Source organism: Sinocyclocheilus rhinocerous, unplaced genomic scaffold, assembly GCF_001515625.1.
Source record: "Sinocyclocheilus rhinocerous isolate Xijiao unplaced genomic scaffold, SAMN03320098_v1.1 scaffold430, whole genome shotgun sequence".
Classification (NCBI taxonomy): Eukaryota; Metazoa; Chordata; class Actinopteri; order Cypriniformes; family Cyprinidae; genus Sinocyclocheilus; species Sinocyclocheilus rhinocerous.
This window is the reverse complement of record NW_015668442.1, coordinates 1,001,766-1,022,600: the sequence shown is the minus strand read 5'-3', so window position 1 is coordinate 1,022,600 and position 20,835 is coordinate 1,001,766. Positions and strand designations below refer to the sequence as shown.

At 35.2% G+C, this 20,835-nt stretch overlaps 1 protein-coding gene and 1 pseudogene across 1 annotated transcript; both read left to right on the top strand.

Moving 5' to 3' along the window:
- The first annotated feature begins 2,436 nt into the window (after nucleotides 1–2,436).
- On the top strand, nucleotides 2,437–14,514 carry LOC107734021 (collagen alpha-1(IX) chain-like). Its single transcript, XM_016545876.1, has 8 exons — nucleotides 2,437–2,464; nucleotides 4,129–4,258; nucleotides 6,271–6,667; nucleotides 9,136–9,216; nucleotides 11,009–11,026; nucleotides 11,561–11,653; nucleotides 12,320–12,355; nucleotides 14,389–14,514. The coding sequence occupies exons 1-8, from the start codon at nucleotides 2,437–2,439 to the stop codon at nucleotides 14,512–14,514; spliced, it is 909 nt and encodes a 302-aa protein (XP_016401362.1).
- A 275-nt stretch (nucleotides 14,515–14,789) lies between these two features.
- The window catches only part of LOC107734020 (collagen alpha-1(IX) chain-like), a 13,103-nt pseudogene continuing 7,057 nt past the window's right edge, over nucleotides 14,790–20,835 (top strand).

Below are 20,835 nucleotides of genomic sequence, written 5' to 3'. Positions count from 1 at the left end.
ATCACAATAATACACAAGTAATCCACACCACTCCATAATCCATAATAACACTAATCCATCCCTTGTTTTCCTCTCACAACCATCTATATCCACCAATATATTTGTTTAGAACTGTTTTTGCTGCTTGATCTGTGCATATTTCCCTCCTGATTAAGATGAGACTACTTTTTTTTCACTGGAGAAAGCAATATTATGGTTGGATTATGGACTTGTATTTTAGTCAGATTTGCTTCTTATAAACATGCAGCTTTTTGCTTCACAAGATGTTAAATGATGGACTGGAGTCATGTAGATTGCTTGCAGATTATTGTGATGTTTTTATCAACTTGCTTTTATCAGCAAGCGATGCAATGCAACATTTTTCAAAATGTGTTCAGATAAGGAAACAAACTCATCTACAACTTTGATGGCCTGGGAGTGAGAAAATGTCAGCAATTTTACATTACATACAGCAACTACATACATCAGTTAGCATGTTACTGAATGCTTATCAAGCACAAAAGAGTGTGTAAAAATATACAAATATACTTTACTTTCATTTTACTTAAAAATATACTTTAAAAATATACTTACTTAATATAACGACTAGTGATAACAATACAGCACCTCACCAACCTCTAGTGATTGAAATCCTGTCATGTGACTTTTACAGTTGGTTTGTTTTGACATCAGTGTGTGGTCCTCATTGAATCACTGTGCATGTCTACAACCACGTATAAATGTGTGTGTATGCAGTTGCACCAGCGCTGTGGCTTCAGTCTCGGCTTAGTCCCTCATTTGCGCTAATGGGTGGTTTTAAAATGACACAATAGGATATGAGGGTTTAAAGCGCCCGGATAAACAGCACTGTAAAAACACAGGAGAATGCCCTTTTTACTCTGGTACCTCTCGCTAGTGCCTGTTTATTTCAGGCTTCCAAGAAGTTCCAGATGTCAGTGTGTCTGTTCGTACTGTACCCGTGTAAAGCGCTGCGTCAGCGGATCAAGCCCCTCCACCTTCCCCGTGGCGGTTATTTCATGATTTCCAGCGCTGCACTTTTGGTCTCTTCTGACTCACAGAGCCAAACTCTTACAAAAAACACTGTGGTGAACCAGATGGAAATACTGTGGTACCGTTGAAATATACTGTTGCACTGTACACTATTAGTAGGGTACATAAAAGAATACCATAGTATTATCATCATGGTACTGTTCAAAAACCATGGTAATACCATGATGCATGCCCCAAAACATGGTAATGCCATAGTCCATTTGTAACAGAGGGCTTTAGGGAATTGTGGGAATTATGAAGTGATCAAAAAGTTGCAAAATACAAAGCATTTTACATTTTAGCCAACTTTTGAGCATTTTGGAAGTATTATGAGCAGTCATGTTTTATTTTTAGCATTTACTGTTTTATTGTTGTTGTTGTTTTTTTAAATCTTGATTTAGGTAACAGAACAGTGGAACCACACTAAACAGTTATTTTAGCATCTTAAGTCAGGGTTATTATAATTTAACTAAAACTATATAAACTAAAACCATATAAATAAACTAAAATTACAAAATTAAAACCTTATAAAAACTATATAGAGATATTTAATTAATAAAAATACAAAAACACAACAAAATTACTAAAACTTTAGCTAAAATTAAAATTATATAGAGCTGTTGTTCTCCATCATAGCATCTAATGTTCATTGGAGGAAACGGATGGAGTGCCACATTTGTTTTCCCGTCATGTACTTACATTAGATTAATACAAATGAGCACAGATGACTATATTTGTCAGTCTGACCTTCTGAAAGCTGTCCTGCAGGCCCACACATGTACACTTACATCCATAATTCCAGAAAATACTTCCTCACTGTAATTATGATGCATTTATCACATCTTATGCTCAACCGTGCACATATGGCCTTAAAATGATGCGGGTGCTGATTATGACTCCCTCTTTTGGTTAGAAAGTCAATTAGATTGTGTATTGAATGGCTTTGCATTAAAAAAGTAATTTAAGGGGGTCTGAATACTTTCCGTACCCACTGTATATATATATATATATATATATAATAGTTTTAAATTAGTAATTAAAAAATAATTTGCTGTATGCTATCACTATTCTAAGTGTGCTAGACATTCTCAAGCATACTTTTATATAATTGTATACTTAAATATAATTTTATATTTAAATAATAATTATAAAATTATTTGTTAATTTGGTTACTAATTGAAATGTATTATTATTATTATTATTTTGTTGTTGTTGTTGTAAAAGATATGTGTCTGTGGTACAATTTGTCTTCTGTTATGAGGTGGGTGAATGTCACGCTTTTAACAATCTGAGCGTGTTCTCTGGTGATATGTCGCTGCAGACAGGCCTGAAATGACACTCATGTCGCTTATGAATTTTTCAGAGCTGGATTTGAACAGATTAGATGGCGACACGGTGTGCCCAACCATGAAGAATGGACAAGATGACCTTCCAGGTAAAATCGGTCACTGTGAAAAAACATGTTGTGAACTGTGTTTTCATCATATGTGTGCATACAATATAGTCTTTTGGGGAATGCATGTTTTATACAAATTGCATGATATATACAGTATACTGTATATAATTGCATCTCCTCTATTTAAAAAAAAAATATCTGCACACTCGAGAACTTCTCATGACTGTTAGTATGAATATTTAAAACCATGCTTTATGCATTATCATTAAAACACTCTTCATTCAGGCGTTGTTTACCTATAAATAGTCTTAAGTAGTTTTCTGTATGCAGGACATGCAGTGGCACGAAGCTGTTTGTTTTATTAGGTAAAGATGCTAAACTTGATAGTCGCCTTGTTTTAAGACATCTTTAGATCTCAAACGAGGCAAATAAAATGTTGGTCTCTGGCCAGTCAATTTCTGCAGTGGAAACACTTCTAGCTCAGCAAGATTTTAATTGGTTGTGACCTCTTTGCTTTTAACAAATAACGCGGAGGGTGCAACCTCAAATCACAAACATGTGCTGCTCTGTGCACAGATGGAAACGGGGAGTTAGCAAGTTTAAATGCAATTACTGAAGTAAACAGATGTAAAGAAACCTACTGGATGTTTTTGGGCTGGATATGTGCATACATGCATATTAAGGTTGCTATAAATATTGTATTGCATGAATTTCTCAAAAAGGCAAATGGAATTTCTATTATAATTTGGGTATAAAGAGAATCAAATGAGATGTATTGTAAAATGCATTGTACTGGGTAGACAATTAACATTTTTAATTTGTTTTATTTATTAAATTGTAGTCTCCTTTTTCATTATTTGTATTTATTTTTGTTTATTTTTGAGACTATTGGATTTTAGGCTTTAAAATATAAAAATATTTTGCCATTTTTTATTCCAGAAATTTATATTTTGATGTTTTGACACAGTTTTTGTTTTGTTTTGTTCTCTTCTCTTCTCTTCTCTTCTCTTCTCTTCTCTTCTCTTTTCTCGTTTTCTTTTTTTTTTCTATTCTGTTCTGTTGTTTTGTTCCAGAAATGATTAGGGTTTTAGGCTTTATGACAGCAAAAATCAGATATTTTGATATTTTTCATATTTGGACAGTCTGAAAGACTTCTTATTTGATCCGAACTGATTCTAAATTGTAATTGAATTTCCATTATTATTGCTTTAAAATGTTTGAGTATTTGAAATATGTGACCCTGGACCACAAAACCAATCATAAGGGTCAATTTTTCGAAATTGAGATTTATACATCATCTGAAAGCTGAATAAATAAGCTTTCCATTGATGTATGTTTGTACGATGTATGTATGTTTGTTAGGATACGACAATATTTGGTTGAGATACAACTATTTGAAAATCTGGAATCTGAGGGTGCAAAAAAAATCAAAATATTGAGAAAATCACCTTTAAAGTTGTCCAAATGAAGGTCTAGGCAATGCATATTACTAATCAAAAATTAAGTTTTAATATATTTACAGTAGGACATTTACACAATATATTCATGGAACATGATCTTTACTTAATATCCTAATGATTTTTGGCATAAAAGAAAAATCAATAATTCTGACCCATGTATTTTTGGCTATTGCTACAAATATACCCCAGCGACTTAAGACTGGTTTTGTGGTCCAGGGTCACATATGTATTTGTGTGTGGCAGGGTTTGATCTGATCACGCAGTTTCAGTTGGATGTCATTCCCATGAGGGGCGTCAGAAAAGTAGAAGGATCCACACCCCTCCAGGTGGCATACAGACTCGACCGAGAGGCCAACTTCCAGATCCCAACCAGGTACTAATACATGGTTTAGTGAGTGGTTTATTTTAGTTACAGTACATGTTCATATAAATGCATACAACTGCTTAAAACTTCACTTACATCTTATGTGCATCCGTGCACTACATGACCTAAAGCTAGAAATGTCACATAAGCACACACACACATAACCTTGTTGACATACATGATCTTTTTTTCAGGTGTTACTTGCTTATTACAGGTCAGAGACAGGTGTTATCAGGCTCTGAACAGCTTCTAATAATGCAAAAACAGACTTGTCTGAACCCATGTAGATCCGCTCGAGCAGAACACTGCATACCCAGACAACCAGACTCACTGACACACAAATAGTCACTTTTAGCTTGATTAAGTCTTTTGGTCTATTTCTCTGGCCTAGTAAAATATTTGGCATTTGAGGAGCAGAAAGACACTCTAATAGTCTCCACAGCTAACTGAAGTGTTTATTACAGATAAAATATACTTAAAGGAATAGTTCACCCAAAAATGACAATTTGCTGAAAAGTTACTCCAAGATATAGATGTTTTTTTCTTCATCACAACAGATTTGGAGAAATTTAGCATTACATCACTTGCTCACCAATGGATCCTCTGCAGTGAATGGGTGCCGTCAGAATGAGAGTCTGAACAGCTGATAAAAACATCACAAGAAATCTACACAAGAAAGTGATTTCTTGAGATTAGAGATTATTCCAAACTGTGGCCCTCATTTATTTTACTAGCCAACAGGAAGCTCCATATTTATGGCCTCGCCATGATCCATTTACAAGCTGGTTAAAGGGCGCTGTAGCTTCATTTGTAAGAGCATCCCCCGCAGAGTGCCTCTGCCCGTTAAAACGCCACACGGGTCAAGCCCCGGAGAGGGTGTGTGTAAAACCGGACAAGGTAATTGATTCTCAGATGCTGTGGTGTTCTGTCTCTGCCTGCGGCCCGGCTTCTGATTCTTTAACACAGTGCAATGAAAGCCAGCACCATCCCTTTGAAATAACTCACGGACAACACACATGCTTTGAAGATGAAAGTGCACTTGGCTCTGATCTGTTTGGCATTCATAATTTTATCTCAGAGCAACTTGAAGCCGAGCTGCTCTGTGTGTATAATGCAGGGCTATTCCCTTGATGATCAGACAATAATGGAGGTGAATTACTATTCTTAGCGGTAATAGATCCCTTTTATAAATAGATGTGCTTCGTGACAAGAACGTAACTTCATTATGAATTTGCAGAAGCACTTTCTGTTTAAGAAACCTATTAATGCAACGTTATAGCATAAGCTTTTACATTACATTTTGAGAAATTCTTACAACTCTTGAGAAATGCTCCACAATTTTACCTGCTATTAGTTTGTAAAATGGGCAGTTTTTCTCATTTGAATTTAATCACTAGAATGTTTGTAACACAAATGTACCATTTCATCACATTTTCAATTTTTTTTTTTTACCTTTTACCTTTTATTTCACTCTTTATTTTATTTTATTTTGTATATTTTGTATAATTTATTTATTTATTTATTTCACTAAAACCACCCAGCCAGAGACCGTAACTCTATATGTATTTACATTAAAATATATATTTAAAACTTTAAAATCGCTAGAATGTTTTTAACGCAAATGCACCATTTCTTTAAATTAGTTTTATTTCACTCTTTTATTTTATATTATTATATCTTTTATTATATTTTTGCTCTTTTGTTATTCTTTTTCGTTATTTTATTATTTTATTTTATTTCACTAAAACCACCTGTCTTCACACCATATTCATACTCAATATGCATATGCATTACAATATATATTAGTTACTTTAAAATGGACTTTTTATAACAGATAACAGTACACAATTAACATTTAGTTAAGTTTACATTACATCATATAACAGTACACATTATTTTTGTATCTAACAGTAGACAACAGATAGACAACTAACAGTATCTTGATTGCTGCTTGCAATTCATTTGTGAAATATAAGACAGAGACACATATTCAACATATATCAATATTTGTTGCCCACCAGGCTGAACTTTCCAAGGGGCTTCCCAGATGAGTACTCCTTCATGACCACCTTCCGCATGATCAAGAACTCTGTCAACAAGGTGTGGAACATCTGGCAGGTAGTGGAGGAAGATGGTTTAAAGCAGGCAGGTATGCGTCTGAATGGAGACCAGCAGGCCCTGGAGTTCTTCCTCACCACTATGGAGGGAGATGTGCAGACCGTCACCTTCCCAGGCCTTTCCGACCTCTTCAACACTAAATGGCACAAAGTGATGGTTGGTGTGGAGAAAGAGCTGGTGACGCTGTATGTGGACTGTCACCCTGTGGACCAGAAACCCATCAAAAGGAAGGGCTATGTCAACACGGAAGGAGACACTCTGATCGGAAGATTGGATTCTGATCCCAACACCTCTGTAGTGGTGAGAGTCACCAGTTCAGTCTTGAATATTTACTAATACAGTATATATTTAACTTTCTTAAAGGTGCACTAAAAAGTTTTACATTTCAAAGTAATGAAGATGAATAAAATACATTTGCCTGTAGATGATGTACAAACAAAATTGCATTAGATATTTATTTATTGCCATATTTGCCTGTAAAACATTCAGACATAATATATACCTTTTAAGTTTAAGATATTACGTTCTAATAGTGAAGTTTTGGAAGGGTTAATTCTTTCTAAGATTGAAGCTTTGGGAGGGTTAATTCTAAGATTGAAAATTTTAAAGGGTTAATCCTTTCTTTGGAAGTGTTAGTTTTTTCAAAGATTAAAGTTTTGGAATGGTTAATTCTAAGATTGAAATTTCGGAAAGGTTAACTCTTTGAAAGGGTTCATGCATTCTAACATTGACATTTTTGAAAGGGTTAATTCTTTTGAACGTGTTATTTTTTAAAGATTGAAGTTTTGGAAGACTTAATTCTTTCTAAGATTGACGTTTTGGAAGGGTTAATTATTTCTAAGATTGAAGTTTTGGAAGGGTTAATTATTTCTGAGATTCAAATTTTGGAAGGGTTAATTCTCTGATTGAAGTTTTAGAAGGGTTCATTCTTTCTTTGGAAGCGTTAGTTTTTTCTAAGATTAAAGTTTTGGAATGATTAATTCTAAGATTGAAATTTTGGAAAGGTTAATTCTTTGAAAGGGTTCATACTTTCTAAGCATGGCATTTTTGAAAGGGTTCATTCTTCTTTTGAAAGTGTAATTTTTTAAAGATTGAAGTTTTGGGAGGGTTAATTCTAATATTGAAATTTTGGAATGGTTCATTCTTTCTTTAGAAGGCTTAATTCTTTCTAAGATTGAAAGATTGAAGTTTTGGAAGGGTTAATTATTTCTGAGATTCAAATTTTGGAAGAGTTAATTCTCAAAGGGTTCATGCATTCTAACATTGACATTTTTGAAAGGGTTAATTCTTTTGAACGTGTTATTTTTTAAAGATTGAAGTTTTGGAAGACTTAATTCTTTCTAAGATTGACGTTTTGGAAGGGTTAATTATTTCTAAGATTGAAGTTTTGGAAGGGTTAATTATTTCTGAGATTCAAATTTTGGAAGGGTTAATTCTCTGATTGAAGTTTTAGAAGGGTTCATTCTTTCTTTGGAAGCGTTAGTTTTTTCTAAGATTAAAGTTTTGGAATGATTAATTCTAAGATTGAAATTTTGGAAAGGTTAATTCTTTGAAAGGGTTCATACTTTCTAAGAATGACATTTTTTGAAAGGGTTCATTCTTCTTTTGAAAGTGTTATTTTTTAAAGATTGAAGTTTTGGGAGGGTTAATTCTAATATTGAAATTTTGGAATGGTTCATTCTTTCTTTAGAAGGCTTAATTCTTTCTAAGATTGAAAGATTGAAGTTTTGGAAGGGTTAATTATTTCTGAGATTCAAATTTTGGAAGAGTTAATTCTCAGATTTACGTTTTAGAAGGGTTAATTCTTTCTAAGATTCAAGTTTTGGAAGGGTTAATTCTTTTGAACGTGTTATTTTTTTAAAGATTTCTGATTGAAGTTTTAGAAGGGTTCATTCTTTCTTTGGAAGCGTTAGTTTTTTCTAAGATTAAAGTTTTGGAATGATTAATTCTAAGATTGAAATTTTGGAAAGGTTAATTCTTTGAAAGGGTTCATACTTTCTAAGAATGACATTTTTTGAAAGGGTTCATTCTTCTTTTGAAAGTGTTATTTTTTAAAGATTGAAGTTTTGGGAGGGTTAATTCTAATATTGAAATTTTGGAATGGTTCATTCTTTCTTTAGAAGGCTTAATTCTTTCTAAGATTGAAAGATTGAAGTTTTGGAAGGGTTAATTATTTCTGAGATTCAAATTTTGGAAGAGTTAATTCTCAGATTTACGTTTTAGAAGGGTTAATTCTTTCTAAGATTCAAGTTTTGGAAGGGTTAATTCTTTTGAACGTGTTATTTTTTTAAAGATTTAAGTTTTGGAAGACTTAATTCTTTCTAAGATTGACGTTTTGGAAGGGTTAATTATTTCTAAGATTCAAGTTTTGGAAGGGTTCATTCTTTTGCGTTTTGATTAGGTTTTGCAGTGGATCTATACTGTAATTGATGAATGTTACTGTCACCCTGCACCTATCAAATCCATCACATCCGGTTACAGTCACTACCTGTGAAAAATGCGACTGTCAGTCTGTGTAACTGTTTCACTGTCTGATATGTGTTACCATCAGTCAGTGTAACTGCCAGATTGCTGGACCTCAGCACCTTGTCACTTCCTGTCCAAAGGACAGATAAAAATAAGTCTGATAGTGCTGTCAGTCAAACTTACAATGATTTAAAACTGAAAACCTAATTCTGATACATGTTAACCATAAAAGCCTTGTGGTTTAGGATATGTTTATATATAGTCAAATAAAGAAATAACTTCATTGGTTTGTGTTTTTCCAGTTTGAGTTGCAGTGGATGCTGATCCACTGTGACCCAAAGAGAGCTCAGAGAGAAAGCTGTACCGAACTTCCTCAGTCTGAGGTAACTATGCCTTTTATCACTTCCTGTGTTGTCTTAAATGAGAATCTGACCAATCACAGTCTCTTTTTGTTATGTTTAACCACTCAATTATGGAGAAATCAGGTCAGTTACCTGCTGAAAGTGCTAAAAAGTGGTTTGTTGTTAAAAATTCATATCATAACAAAAATAAAAACCGGTATTCGGTATGAACCGGTATACCGCCCAGCACTAACTAAAACTATCAAACCTTGTCAGCTAAGATCATCAAACCACCTTAGGCTGGTTTTAAAGGGATAGCCGTATCACCCTGTAGCCCAAGACTGGTTGCCCACTGAAGCTAAGCAGGGCTGAGCCTGGTCAGTACCTGGATGGGAGACCTCCTGGGAAAACTAGGTTGCTGCTGGAAGAGGTGTTAGTGAGGCCAGCAGGGGGTGCTCACCCTGTGGTCTGTGTGGGATCTAACGCCCCAGTGTAGTGATGGGGACTCTATACTGTCAACAAGCACCGTCCTTCGGATGAGACGTTAAACCAGGGTCCTGGCTCTCTGTGGTCATTAAAAATCCTGTTTTGACCCAGCGGTTGGGTCAAAACAACCCAACCGCTGGGTCAAAACAACCCAATAGCTGGGTTTGTACCTTTTTAACCCAGCGCTGGGTTATATTTAACCCAGCATTTTTTAGAGTGTACCATCAACTGTTTGGTTAAAAACGATATTTTGAAGAACGTTGGTAACCAAACAGTTGATGGTAGTCATTGACTTCCATAGTTTTTTTTTCCATACTGTGGAAGTCAGTGGCTACCTGTTTGGTTACCAACATTTGTCAAAATATCATCTTTTGTGCTTAACAGAAGAAAGAAACTAATACAGGTTTGGAACAACTCGAGGGTGAGCAATTGACAGAATTTTCATTTTTGGATGAACCAACCCATTTAATTTTTGTAAATAATTGTAAATACAATTGTACGATTTAAGACTTTATTCACAGTTCTGAATAAATGATCAACAATATTACTCTCATTCTAATACATGTGCTGCATAACTGATGTATGGCCTAAAAAGATTGATATATTATTGCTGTGGCAGTCTGGAAAAGCCTCAAAAGACCTCATAACATCTCACTTTGCCACTGAACAGTTGGCATTAATGTCAAAATTCATGCATTTGCTTTGTTTTTTGATGAGTTGGCTGGCGGGGGCGCTTTTGTAGGCCGCATGTTGTGGCGCCATCTACAGGTGTGCTTTCTTTTTGAGTGTAGTGACGGGGACACTATACTGTCAATAAGCACCGTCCTTCGGATGAGACGTTAAACCGAGGTCCTGACTCTGAAAATTTCTTTCGAAAAGAGTAGAGCATCCTGGCCAAATTTGCCCATTGGCCTCTGATCATCATGGCCTCCTAACAATCCCCATATCTACTGATTGGCTTCATCACTCTGTCTCCTCTCCACCAATAAGCTGGTGTGTGGTGGGCGTTCTGGCGCACTATGGCTGCCGTCGCATCATCCAGGTGGATGCTGCACACTGGTGGTGGATGAGGAGATACCCCCTGACAATGTAAAGCGCTTTGAGTGCCTAGAAAAGCGCTAAATAAATGTAATTAATTATTATTATTATTTATTATTATAGTTCACCCAGTTTCTTTCTTCAGTTGAACACAAAAGAAGATATTTTGAAGAACGTTGGTAACCAAAAAGTTGACGATAGCCGTTGACTTCAATATTTTATTTTATTTTTTTCTCCATACCACAGAAGGCAATTTCATTTTCACTAACTCTGCAATAATCTTAATTCTCTCTCTCTCTTGCTTCTTCAGATGTATGCCAATGCTGAGGTATTTGATTTTTTTTTTTTTACTTTGTTTTTCTTTTTTTTATCTATTAATAAATTATTTTAGCAAATAATCTACTACATTGCTTTGTTGCTGAATTGACTCATTTGCCACCTGCTATACTTACTTCAATCAGCAAAACATGACCCAGAACAGCTTTTATGTATTTATATGCTAGAGGTTATTAACGCCGCAAAGTAAATAATGTGTTATTTTATTAAGAAATTTTCTGGGAATTTTTCATTGCCCTACACGTTATTTTTCTAAATGTGTTGTTACTTGGCTCGTTTAAAGATTGAGAGAACTTGAGATTGAAGAGCTAATGATTGATATTTTATTCCTTATTGTGTTAAAGTAATTTGTTAGGGTCCTTGGTAGAGAGAGATTATTTGCAACACTTCCAGTTATTGATTTTGGCGTTCAGTGAAAAACATTGGTTATATTTGGCTAAAGCAAATAATTAAAAAAAAATTCGAAAACATTCATGTTTTTATTTACTCATCGTTTTACTTCTTTTGCTCCTTCACCCTCCTACAGCCGGATCCCAAGCCGATCCCTGGTCCCCCCGGTCCTGAGGGTCCTGAGGGGCCTCGTGGACCCCATGGAGAACCTGGCAGAGACGGGAGAGATGCAAGTCTTTCTGCTCATTAAAAAAATAATAATAAATTAAAAGTAGTCTTGACATGTTCACTGGCTATCTGGTGCATATTATTTAAAAATTGTCATTTATTTATTTAACTTAATATATTATTTTTTGTTTTATTTAGTATTAATTTATTATTAATTATAATGGTTAATTATGTTAAATATTAATTAATTGTTAATTTAATTAATTTTCTTTTTATTTATTTTGGAAAAATAGGACATACAGTATGGTGACACACTGTACATCAACAGTTGTAACATAATTAGGTTTTCCCATTCATTCGGTGTATTGATCTTCAAATCAAAATGATTATCAGTTGGTACAGTACTTGTTAACTCATGCTGTTCTGAATTGTCATCATCTATAGTCCAGAGTTTTTCCTGTGCTGAAAATCAGGTGTAAATCTCCATTAGAGCCATTCCTTAGACTTCAGCAGCTCAGTCTTCAACACAAGCTAATGAAGCACTTCGTCTTTGGCCTTCTTTGGTCTCAGGCAGCTCATTAAGGGTTTATTCTTTTTTTCAGGAAGGCAGGAGCTGCTCATTAGAGCTTTTCTTATGTCAACACCTCTGTCCTGTCTCACTGACTTACTTATTGTTTTTTAACAAATAGTGTCCTTTTCTTGTTGTTTTTTTTTTCCTGTTCTTCAGGGTATTCCAGGTACCCCGGGCACTCCTGGAGCTCCGGTAAGTGTGAAACATTGGAGGAACATCTTCATCTCCAACCTCTTCAAGAAGACATTGTTCTTAAACTCAGCAGGAGGTCACACTCAGCAAGATTCATACTAGTTTGGCCTAGAGTTAGGAAAAGGGATGAACCGATATTGAAATTCAGACCAACACTGATAAATCAATAATTATTTTCATGTTATGGCAGAGTATAAAGATGATATATGAATAAAAAAAAAGAAAGAAAGAAAGAAAGAAACGAACACATAAACAAATCGTTTGTAAGCTACAAAGATTAGAAAGCAGACATATAATTTAATACTAGTTTTATTTACTATTATACTTTACTATTATATTTACTATGACAACCCTCCCAAAACACAAATAGTTTGTATTCTACAAAGATTATAAAGGTGATATATAAATCCATATATTGTATTTTAGTGTTTTTTAACAATATAGTTTTATACAGTGTATTTATGTATGTATGTATTTGACTAATATACATTTTAAAAAGTAGTCTTGTCATGTCCAATGGCTATCTGGTGAATAGTATGCACAAAAAAATAGTTAACCTAATATGTTATAAAAAAATTTTTTATTTAGTATTAATATATTATTAATTTTAATAGTTTTTTTAAAATATATATATATATATATATTAGTGGTGTCAAAATTAGCGCATTAACGCAGGCGATACATTTTTTCAGTTTAACGAGTTAAAAACGCAAGGGCCGGGCTAGGGTTGGCCACCCCACTCACAACTGCTGCTTCTGTCACTTTTTCTCTTGACAAGAAGTGCATTTATTCAGTCGCAGAACGACTGAGAACGGGAGATGTTTCAGACGCGTGCTCCACTTCACTTCAGCGCCAGGCGCGAGTCAAGCGAGCGCAGAAACGTACTGTGCTCACAGCGCATGCTCTTTAATTGCACGCACAATGGCGCTGGCGCGCTGTAGCCTGTATTATGTCTCTGAAATGGTTTTCAAAACTGTCCTGGGGCAGCCCAGCACGGTCTCACTTATCTAACACACGCGATTTAACTCGTCAGCTCATTAATAGAGACTTTAAGACCTGAAGTGGGTCAGAAAAGGTAAAAAAGAGCTGAGAGAAAATACGTTGCTTGTCAGATCCACGTCACGTTCAGCAGTGGCACCTCTTAAAGAAATAACAGCCAAAACAACCTAATAACCAGCTGCTGTGATGTCTATTAATCAAAGGACAAAGAAAAAAAAAGAATTTAATTTAAAATTTAGTGTTTGATAACTTCAATTTAAATTTCTGTATATTTCTGCTGAAGGGCACAGGTAAATATGACATTTATTATAATGGGTTTATGTGAAGATTGTTTTGAAGATTTTTTTTTTTTGACATACGTATTTGTTTAAAAATAATGTTTACAAATAAAACATTAAAAAGAAATTAGTTGTAAGCTATAAAAAACATTATAAAGCTGATATATAATTCTATCACACTAAAATTTCAAATATGTAATGCAAAATAAGTTGGAAGCACAATATGAATATGTGCAGATAATTATTAAATTATTATTATTAAATTATTATTTTAACAAATCTTTAGAAAAGAGCATATGTTTGAATTAAAAAAAAACTTTATTAATTTATTAAATTATTATTATTAAATTATTATTTAAAAAATCTTTAGAAAAGAGCATATGTTTGAATAAAAAAAACCCCCTGCTAATAATAATAATGGAGGGATGCTGGATTTTCCTTGAAAAATAAGAACAGAGTTCTGAGAACTAGATTTGAAGAATGTCCCATGGCAGTGCATTGCATTATACAATATTTTGTATGAGATCAATTTCATTAGACTAAAATGAAAACGTAGAGTTTATTCAGTAAGACTGAATATTGCTTTTATTGAACTTGAACATTGTACCCAATAAAAAGTTTTGTATTATAACTCCTAATCAGAAAATTAATTTACAGGTTGCCAGATCTGAAACCCACCCAATCAATCCAGCTTCCTGTGTCAATATCTAAGAAAGTGTGGTTGAATTGCACCATCATCTGGTGTGTCATAAATAGGTCAAACGCTGCTCAGATCTGGCTCTGGTCCTATCAGATGAGGACAGATGCACCGAGGAGTCCAGCATGTCTAATTACGTTAGCATAGAGCCGCTGTATCTTAGCAACGGCTGCAGTCGATGCTGAATGATGATAAAGCTGTTTGTGTGTTGTAGGGCAGTAAAGGAGATCGAGGAGAGATTGGACTGCCAGGACAGAGGGGACTGCAGGGGACCCCGGGACCAATGGTTAGTACTGAGACGCATGACCTTTACCATTTAATAACAATGTTATGTTTAATAACATAAACTAGCAATACACTCAATATTTTACAGATTTACACATCAGTTTCACACAAACTGTAGTATTTCATTGTGCTAAATTAATCACTGTGGAATCTTTTTATATGTGTGTAGGGGTCGATGGGCCCCATGGGACCACGAGGACTGGTGGGAGAAAGAGTAAGAGATCTTAATAGACAATAATTCTGTAATAATGTAAAACAATGCAAAGTGAATAAAAAGTTTTTTGTTTTTTTGTGATTCTGCATAATTTGCAGCTAAATAATCAGTAAGTTTATTAATGGAGTCTCTTTTGATCAAATAGATACAGCCTTGATGAGCATAAGAAACTTCTTTAAAAAACATTAAAAACCTTAATTTGTAGGGTCTCCCTGGTTTCCCTGGACCTGCTGGACCCCCTGTGAGTATTTTTTTTTCCATTTAGGAAAGCAATCAAATCCTTCAATGATAAATGTGTTTGTATTCTGTTGACATTGTGTTGTCTTATTGTTTTCTTGTCTTTTTGATTGTATTTACTTGCAAAGTAAATAATGCTTTTGTAATGCCTTTTTTAAGACAAATTAATTCATTCTGAAGATTTGACTTTTGTATTTTCTTTTTCTAGGGACCAGAGACTGTTGGGCCTCCAGTATGTAAAAAACCTGGTCTTACTTTAATTTGTCTCACTCTCAGCTTTTAATTTTACATTTTCATTTTTTAACACTGTTTTCCACTCATGCAGGGAACCCCAGGGAAGTCTGGTACTCCAGGAGACGAGGGAAACATCGGACCAGAGGTCAGAATTCATTTTAAAGTGGCACACAATACACTAAGACACATATAAATGCATCTTTACACCTAAGCACAGAGAGTTAAGGCTGCTCTGTGCCTGCTCAGAAGACGTAATGCTAAAAGCCAGGCTAAATTATGCCTGCTCTGACCCACTTCAGCCCCTAGTATCAAAGTATATAGTTATCATTGCTGTGTAAATGCATTCATGCCACCTCTGAGCTGCATTAAACAGTCTGTGTAAAGATAACTAAATGCCACTTCAGAAGTGATTCTTTGCCACCTTTGCAGTGTGAATTTGGCATTAAATATACGTCTTCATACTTAATCTTGTTGTTGTAGCTATGTTGATTGTTTCTGGTACCTGAATTTAAGTGTTATTTATGGTATTGAATTTTCCAGGGTCCTCCTGGACCAAGAGGAGGAATTGGGCTCCCAGGCCCACCAGGACCTCCAGGACCAGCAGTAAGACCGACTTCTACCATTGACATTTTTAACATTTTACATATTTCAAATGCTTTCTTACTAACTTACAAGACACAACTACTAGAATGAGTTTAATTCAGTTTAGTCTAAATACAGTATATACATATTTAGCTTTCATTTGCATATATGCATAGTATATGTATACATAAATGGGTATATATACATGGGGTGTGATTTGTTTAAAAAAGGGGGGAGGGGGTATTTGAATGAGAATATCAAATTTCAATGTAAGAATTTAGACAAATCTTTATCTAAAATAAACAGTAACAGAAATGTTTAACTGCACTAAATTACTTTTTAACATAAACGTTGACTATACAATTATTATAATTTTTTTTTTTTACAATTATTAGATTTTTACATTTACCTCATGTGGTATTAAAGGGGTCATATGTCGTTGCTAAAAAAGAACAAAACACTCCAAAGAGAAAGGAAAACTTGAAATCGCATCATATGACCCCTTTAAGATAAGTTGTAAAGCACTGAACACATTTCAGCATCTATACTGACAAATTTGTATCATTTTCATTCCATCTTATTCCAGGATATGTCATTTTAGTAGTCTGTTAACCCTTACTTAACTGGATCAGTTGACTTCTGTTGGCTTTTAGAGGGTTTAAAACTAATGCAGAGCTTTTACACAGATCTGTTCTGACCGCTGTAACGTTTAAGGCTTTGCTTGAGTGTGTCTCTCTGAATCTAAACTATGCTGCTGTCATTCTGCTGTCCGTAGGGACCACAAGGTTCTGGGAACCCTGAGGGAAGTGGGGAGACTGTGAGTGCTTGTTAGATTTTAATAATATTCATGCTTCACATGGACACACAGAACCTGCATATCAGACCTAGATCTTAAAATGCAAAAAGATAGAGTATGCGACATGTGGAACTTGGAAAATGTCAACGTGCTCTATATCTGCTCTTTAATATGTAGGGCTGGGCTAACAATATGGAATTCTCGATTTTAATCGATTCTCATTTTAATGAACCGATATCGATTCTTAAATCCAAAGAATCGATCTATACGGTTTTCGTTTAATGCGTGAACAAAAATTAATGAAAGATTATTTGTAACGCACCTCCCATCCAGTAAATCACAAGAAGCTTTTTGCTTTGTCAGTTTTGATATGAAACAAAGTCTCAGCTTTCAAATTATGTCAATTGCATTACAAAAGTCAGACAATAAATAATGATTTGGCACACTTTAATGTGGTGTGACAGATCACTGTAGCGCCTCACTTCTGGCGACATGTGAACAGATCGTCTCTTCCTCTTTACCATTACTTATAGCACCAAAATAACATGAATAAAAAGAAAATATAGAAACAGTATAACTTACCAAAATTTATAATGTCTCATGTAATAACTCAATCAGAGTTTCAACTGCAGAAAGACATCAGTGAAACAGCTTGTAAACAACGTCACGATACATTTAAGAGTTATCTGGCTCATCAAAAGAGTTGGCAGTTGGTTGCAGTGTCTGTTGTGCTCCCTCATCTTAAATCTTCAGTGCTTGGTTTGCATGTCTCTGGTGAGCTACAGGCTGGTTGTGTGTTATTCTTCACTTCCTGTCTGATCCTACAGTTGATGATGAATAGACCTGATGCATGTGTGTCTTATTTTGTTAGCAGTGCCAGACAACATGTCCAGCTGGACCGCAGGGACTGCCTGGTCTGCCGGGGATGAAGGTGAGTCCCCAACCCTAAGGATTAAACTTTGACTCAGAAAACACAAGTTAAGTTAAGAAAATGTTAAAATATAATTGTAAAAATATAAAAATTTATGAAATTGAAGTATTGCTTTAAATTAAAAATAAATGATTGAAAACAAACTATAACATCTCTTGAAAGGTTGCGTTTACTTCTTGTTGCAGAACGACTAAAATGTGCTTTCTGGAGCAGCTATACATCATTTTGCTCACTGAAGAATGTTTCTTTGGCCAAACACCAGCTACTTTTCTAATGAGTGAGTGTATTATTAAATTGAATCTCTCTTCCAGGGACATCGAGGTCTTCCTGGTGTGGACGGTGTGCCAGGTACCCAAGGTGAAAAGGTAAGATTGCTTTTAAAACCTTCTTAAGAATGATACAAATCGAGAAACTGTAATAAACAAGCTCTCCTGAGCTTTAAATCAATAAACACCATAAGCATTCTCTTCTTTATTAACAGGGTGAGCGAGGGGCCGCCGGAGAGCAAGGTCCTCCTGGACGTCCAGGAGATGATGTATGAAAACTTGTTTATTTGTTTTTGCATTATGGAGTGTGATGTGTTTTCAATATTGTCTGCGACCAAGAATATCAGTGTCAAGTATTCTATTGGCATGACTGTGTTTACATACAATATTGGCAAATCACTATACACAAAACAAGTATTGAAAATATAAAATAACACATTTCCATGCAGGGTCAGCGAGGGCCAATCGGATTCACTGGACCTCATGGTGATAAAGGAGATCGGGTAAGACTTACAACATCTTCACCTGAAGCAGACGAGGGAAGAGCGAGAGGAATGCTTACAGAGCAATATCCTCGAGTCTGATCAATGCATTACATAATAATAACATTTGTTTAAAACTCAATACAGCCAATTGAATAATGTCTGCAGTGATTGTGAAACTGCTCTGTAAGCAGATATGCAGATATCTCTTGTATGCAGAACAAAAAGCAAGTGTGGGTATATTATAAGAGCTAGCCTGTGTGTTGTATGTCTGCAGGGTCCTCCTGGATTCAACGGGATCCCAGGACCTACCGGACCACCAGGATCACCAGTACGTGAGCTGTAGCTCATAGATTTTTTTTTTCATTAAATATTTGATCAAAATGTTCTGAACTAAAGTCTGGGATCAAAATACAGAGGTTTTAAGTATTTTATTTATCGAAGAGAATGTACAGCAAACCAGCCTAGTGGAAATTCACAACGGAGCTTATAGGTTAGAAAACATGATTTAAGAGCTAGCCTGTGTGTTATACTCTATACTCAGTTTTATGATATATACAGTTTAATATAATATTCAATAATATGAATATGTGTGTGTCTTAACAGGGTGTTGAAGGCATTAGAGGGCGACAGGGGCATCCTGGGCCTAAAGGAGATGATGTGAGTTATTGCTGTCCATATGATCTACCATACTCAAAAACAAAACAATCTGTAAAATCATTTAAAGTACCTTGTCTCTGTCTGAAGAATTCTAATATGTTGTTTTAGGGTGCGATTGGAGCACCGGGAGAGAAAGGAGCTTCTGGAGCCAAGGGTGACACTGTGAGTGACTGATTCATCAGATTTATGCTCAAAATGACCTTCATATTCTCCATCACTGGAATGTGAACTTTAATGAAGATGAAGATTGTTTATTTGTAGGGTGAGCCAGGAAAGCATGGATCTGATGGAGCACCGGGAGCTCTAGGAGAGAAGGTGAGTTATGATGATCATTTTCATGATAATGCATATAATTCAGAATGTATAGTTGTACCTGGTGCACTGGAGTGTATATCTAGTTTTTACGATACTGAATTTTACATATTTGATTACTAAAATGCATATTGTTTTGTAACAAAATGATTCCCAAATCTGGTTTGTTCAATGATAAAAACCGAAGAGGAATTTGAGATTTTGCCGTCTGCTTGACAGGGAGAGCCAGGTCTGTCCGGAGCCATTGGTGTCAGAGGAATTGTGGGAATTCCAGTGAGTTCATCAGCATGTGCATATGTTTTGTTTATTCTGCTGTGCTCTTCCTGAAATGATTCTCAAAGCTGCTGCTGCTGCTCTGAATGCTATTACAGTAAATGAGGGTTTGCCTGCTATACAGTAAACACTGAATTTATCTGAGGGTGTGTGTATACTGACACCAACAAACTTTAAATGAGGAGATTTCTACTCATTTGTAATCTGCAACTCACCTTGGCTAAACAATGCTGCATCTCACTCAAATTTAGGGTTTACCAGGAAAACAGGGACTCGTGGGGCCTGCAGGCCAGAAGGTAAAACTTAATTTACATGAAAATGAAATATGCTGAATCTAATTTAAATTTCAAAACAGTGATGCACGACAAGCAATCACTTTCTCTTTTACAGGGTGAAACTGGCGCTGTAGGACTGACTGGTCCAGTTGGGCTTCCTGGTAAAGATGTAAGTATTATTATATTCGTTTTTTGTTTGTGTATACATTTAAGACATTGTTATATTTTGTTATATGTTCATTTTATATTTAGGGAGCACTTGGACCAACAGGAGAAGATGGAACTCCAGGAGCCAAAGGAGCCACTGTAATAAAAGCATAATTTGAACATATAAACAAATATGTTTTTGTTTTTTTCTTTTGTAATTTTTTTTATTTTTTTAAGAGCTTTTATTTATTTATTAATTTTTTGCATTGGTTACAATTGGTTAGATTGCAATTCATAGTAATTTCTTAAAAATCGATTCAATTAATCAACAAACTTCCTTCCTCAGGGTGAACCAGGAAAACAGGGTCCAGTCGGCCCAGTGGGCCTGCAAGGAATCCAGGTGGGTTGGACTGTTGGTCTGATTATAGATCTTTAGGTCCCACTTTACATTAAGTGTCCCTAATACCTGTGTACTTACATAGTAACAAAATATACTATGTTCACATCTAGTTACTATGTAAGTAGGTATTAGGGGCACTTAATATAAAGTGGGACCGATCTTTAATCTTCCCTTTACCTAAATTCATTACTTCAGACTTATGTGCCCTCTAGAAGCTTGCGTTCTGCAAGTGAACGTCACTCTATTTTGCCATCCCAAAGAAGCACAAAATCACTTTCACAGACTCTTAAATTAAATGTTCCATCCTGGTGGAATGACCTTCCCAACTCAATCCGAGCAATCCTTAGCCTTCTTCGGCTACAAACACATCTCTTCCATCTTTATTTGACCCTCTAACTCTAGCACTCTCTAT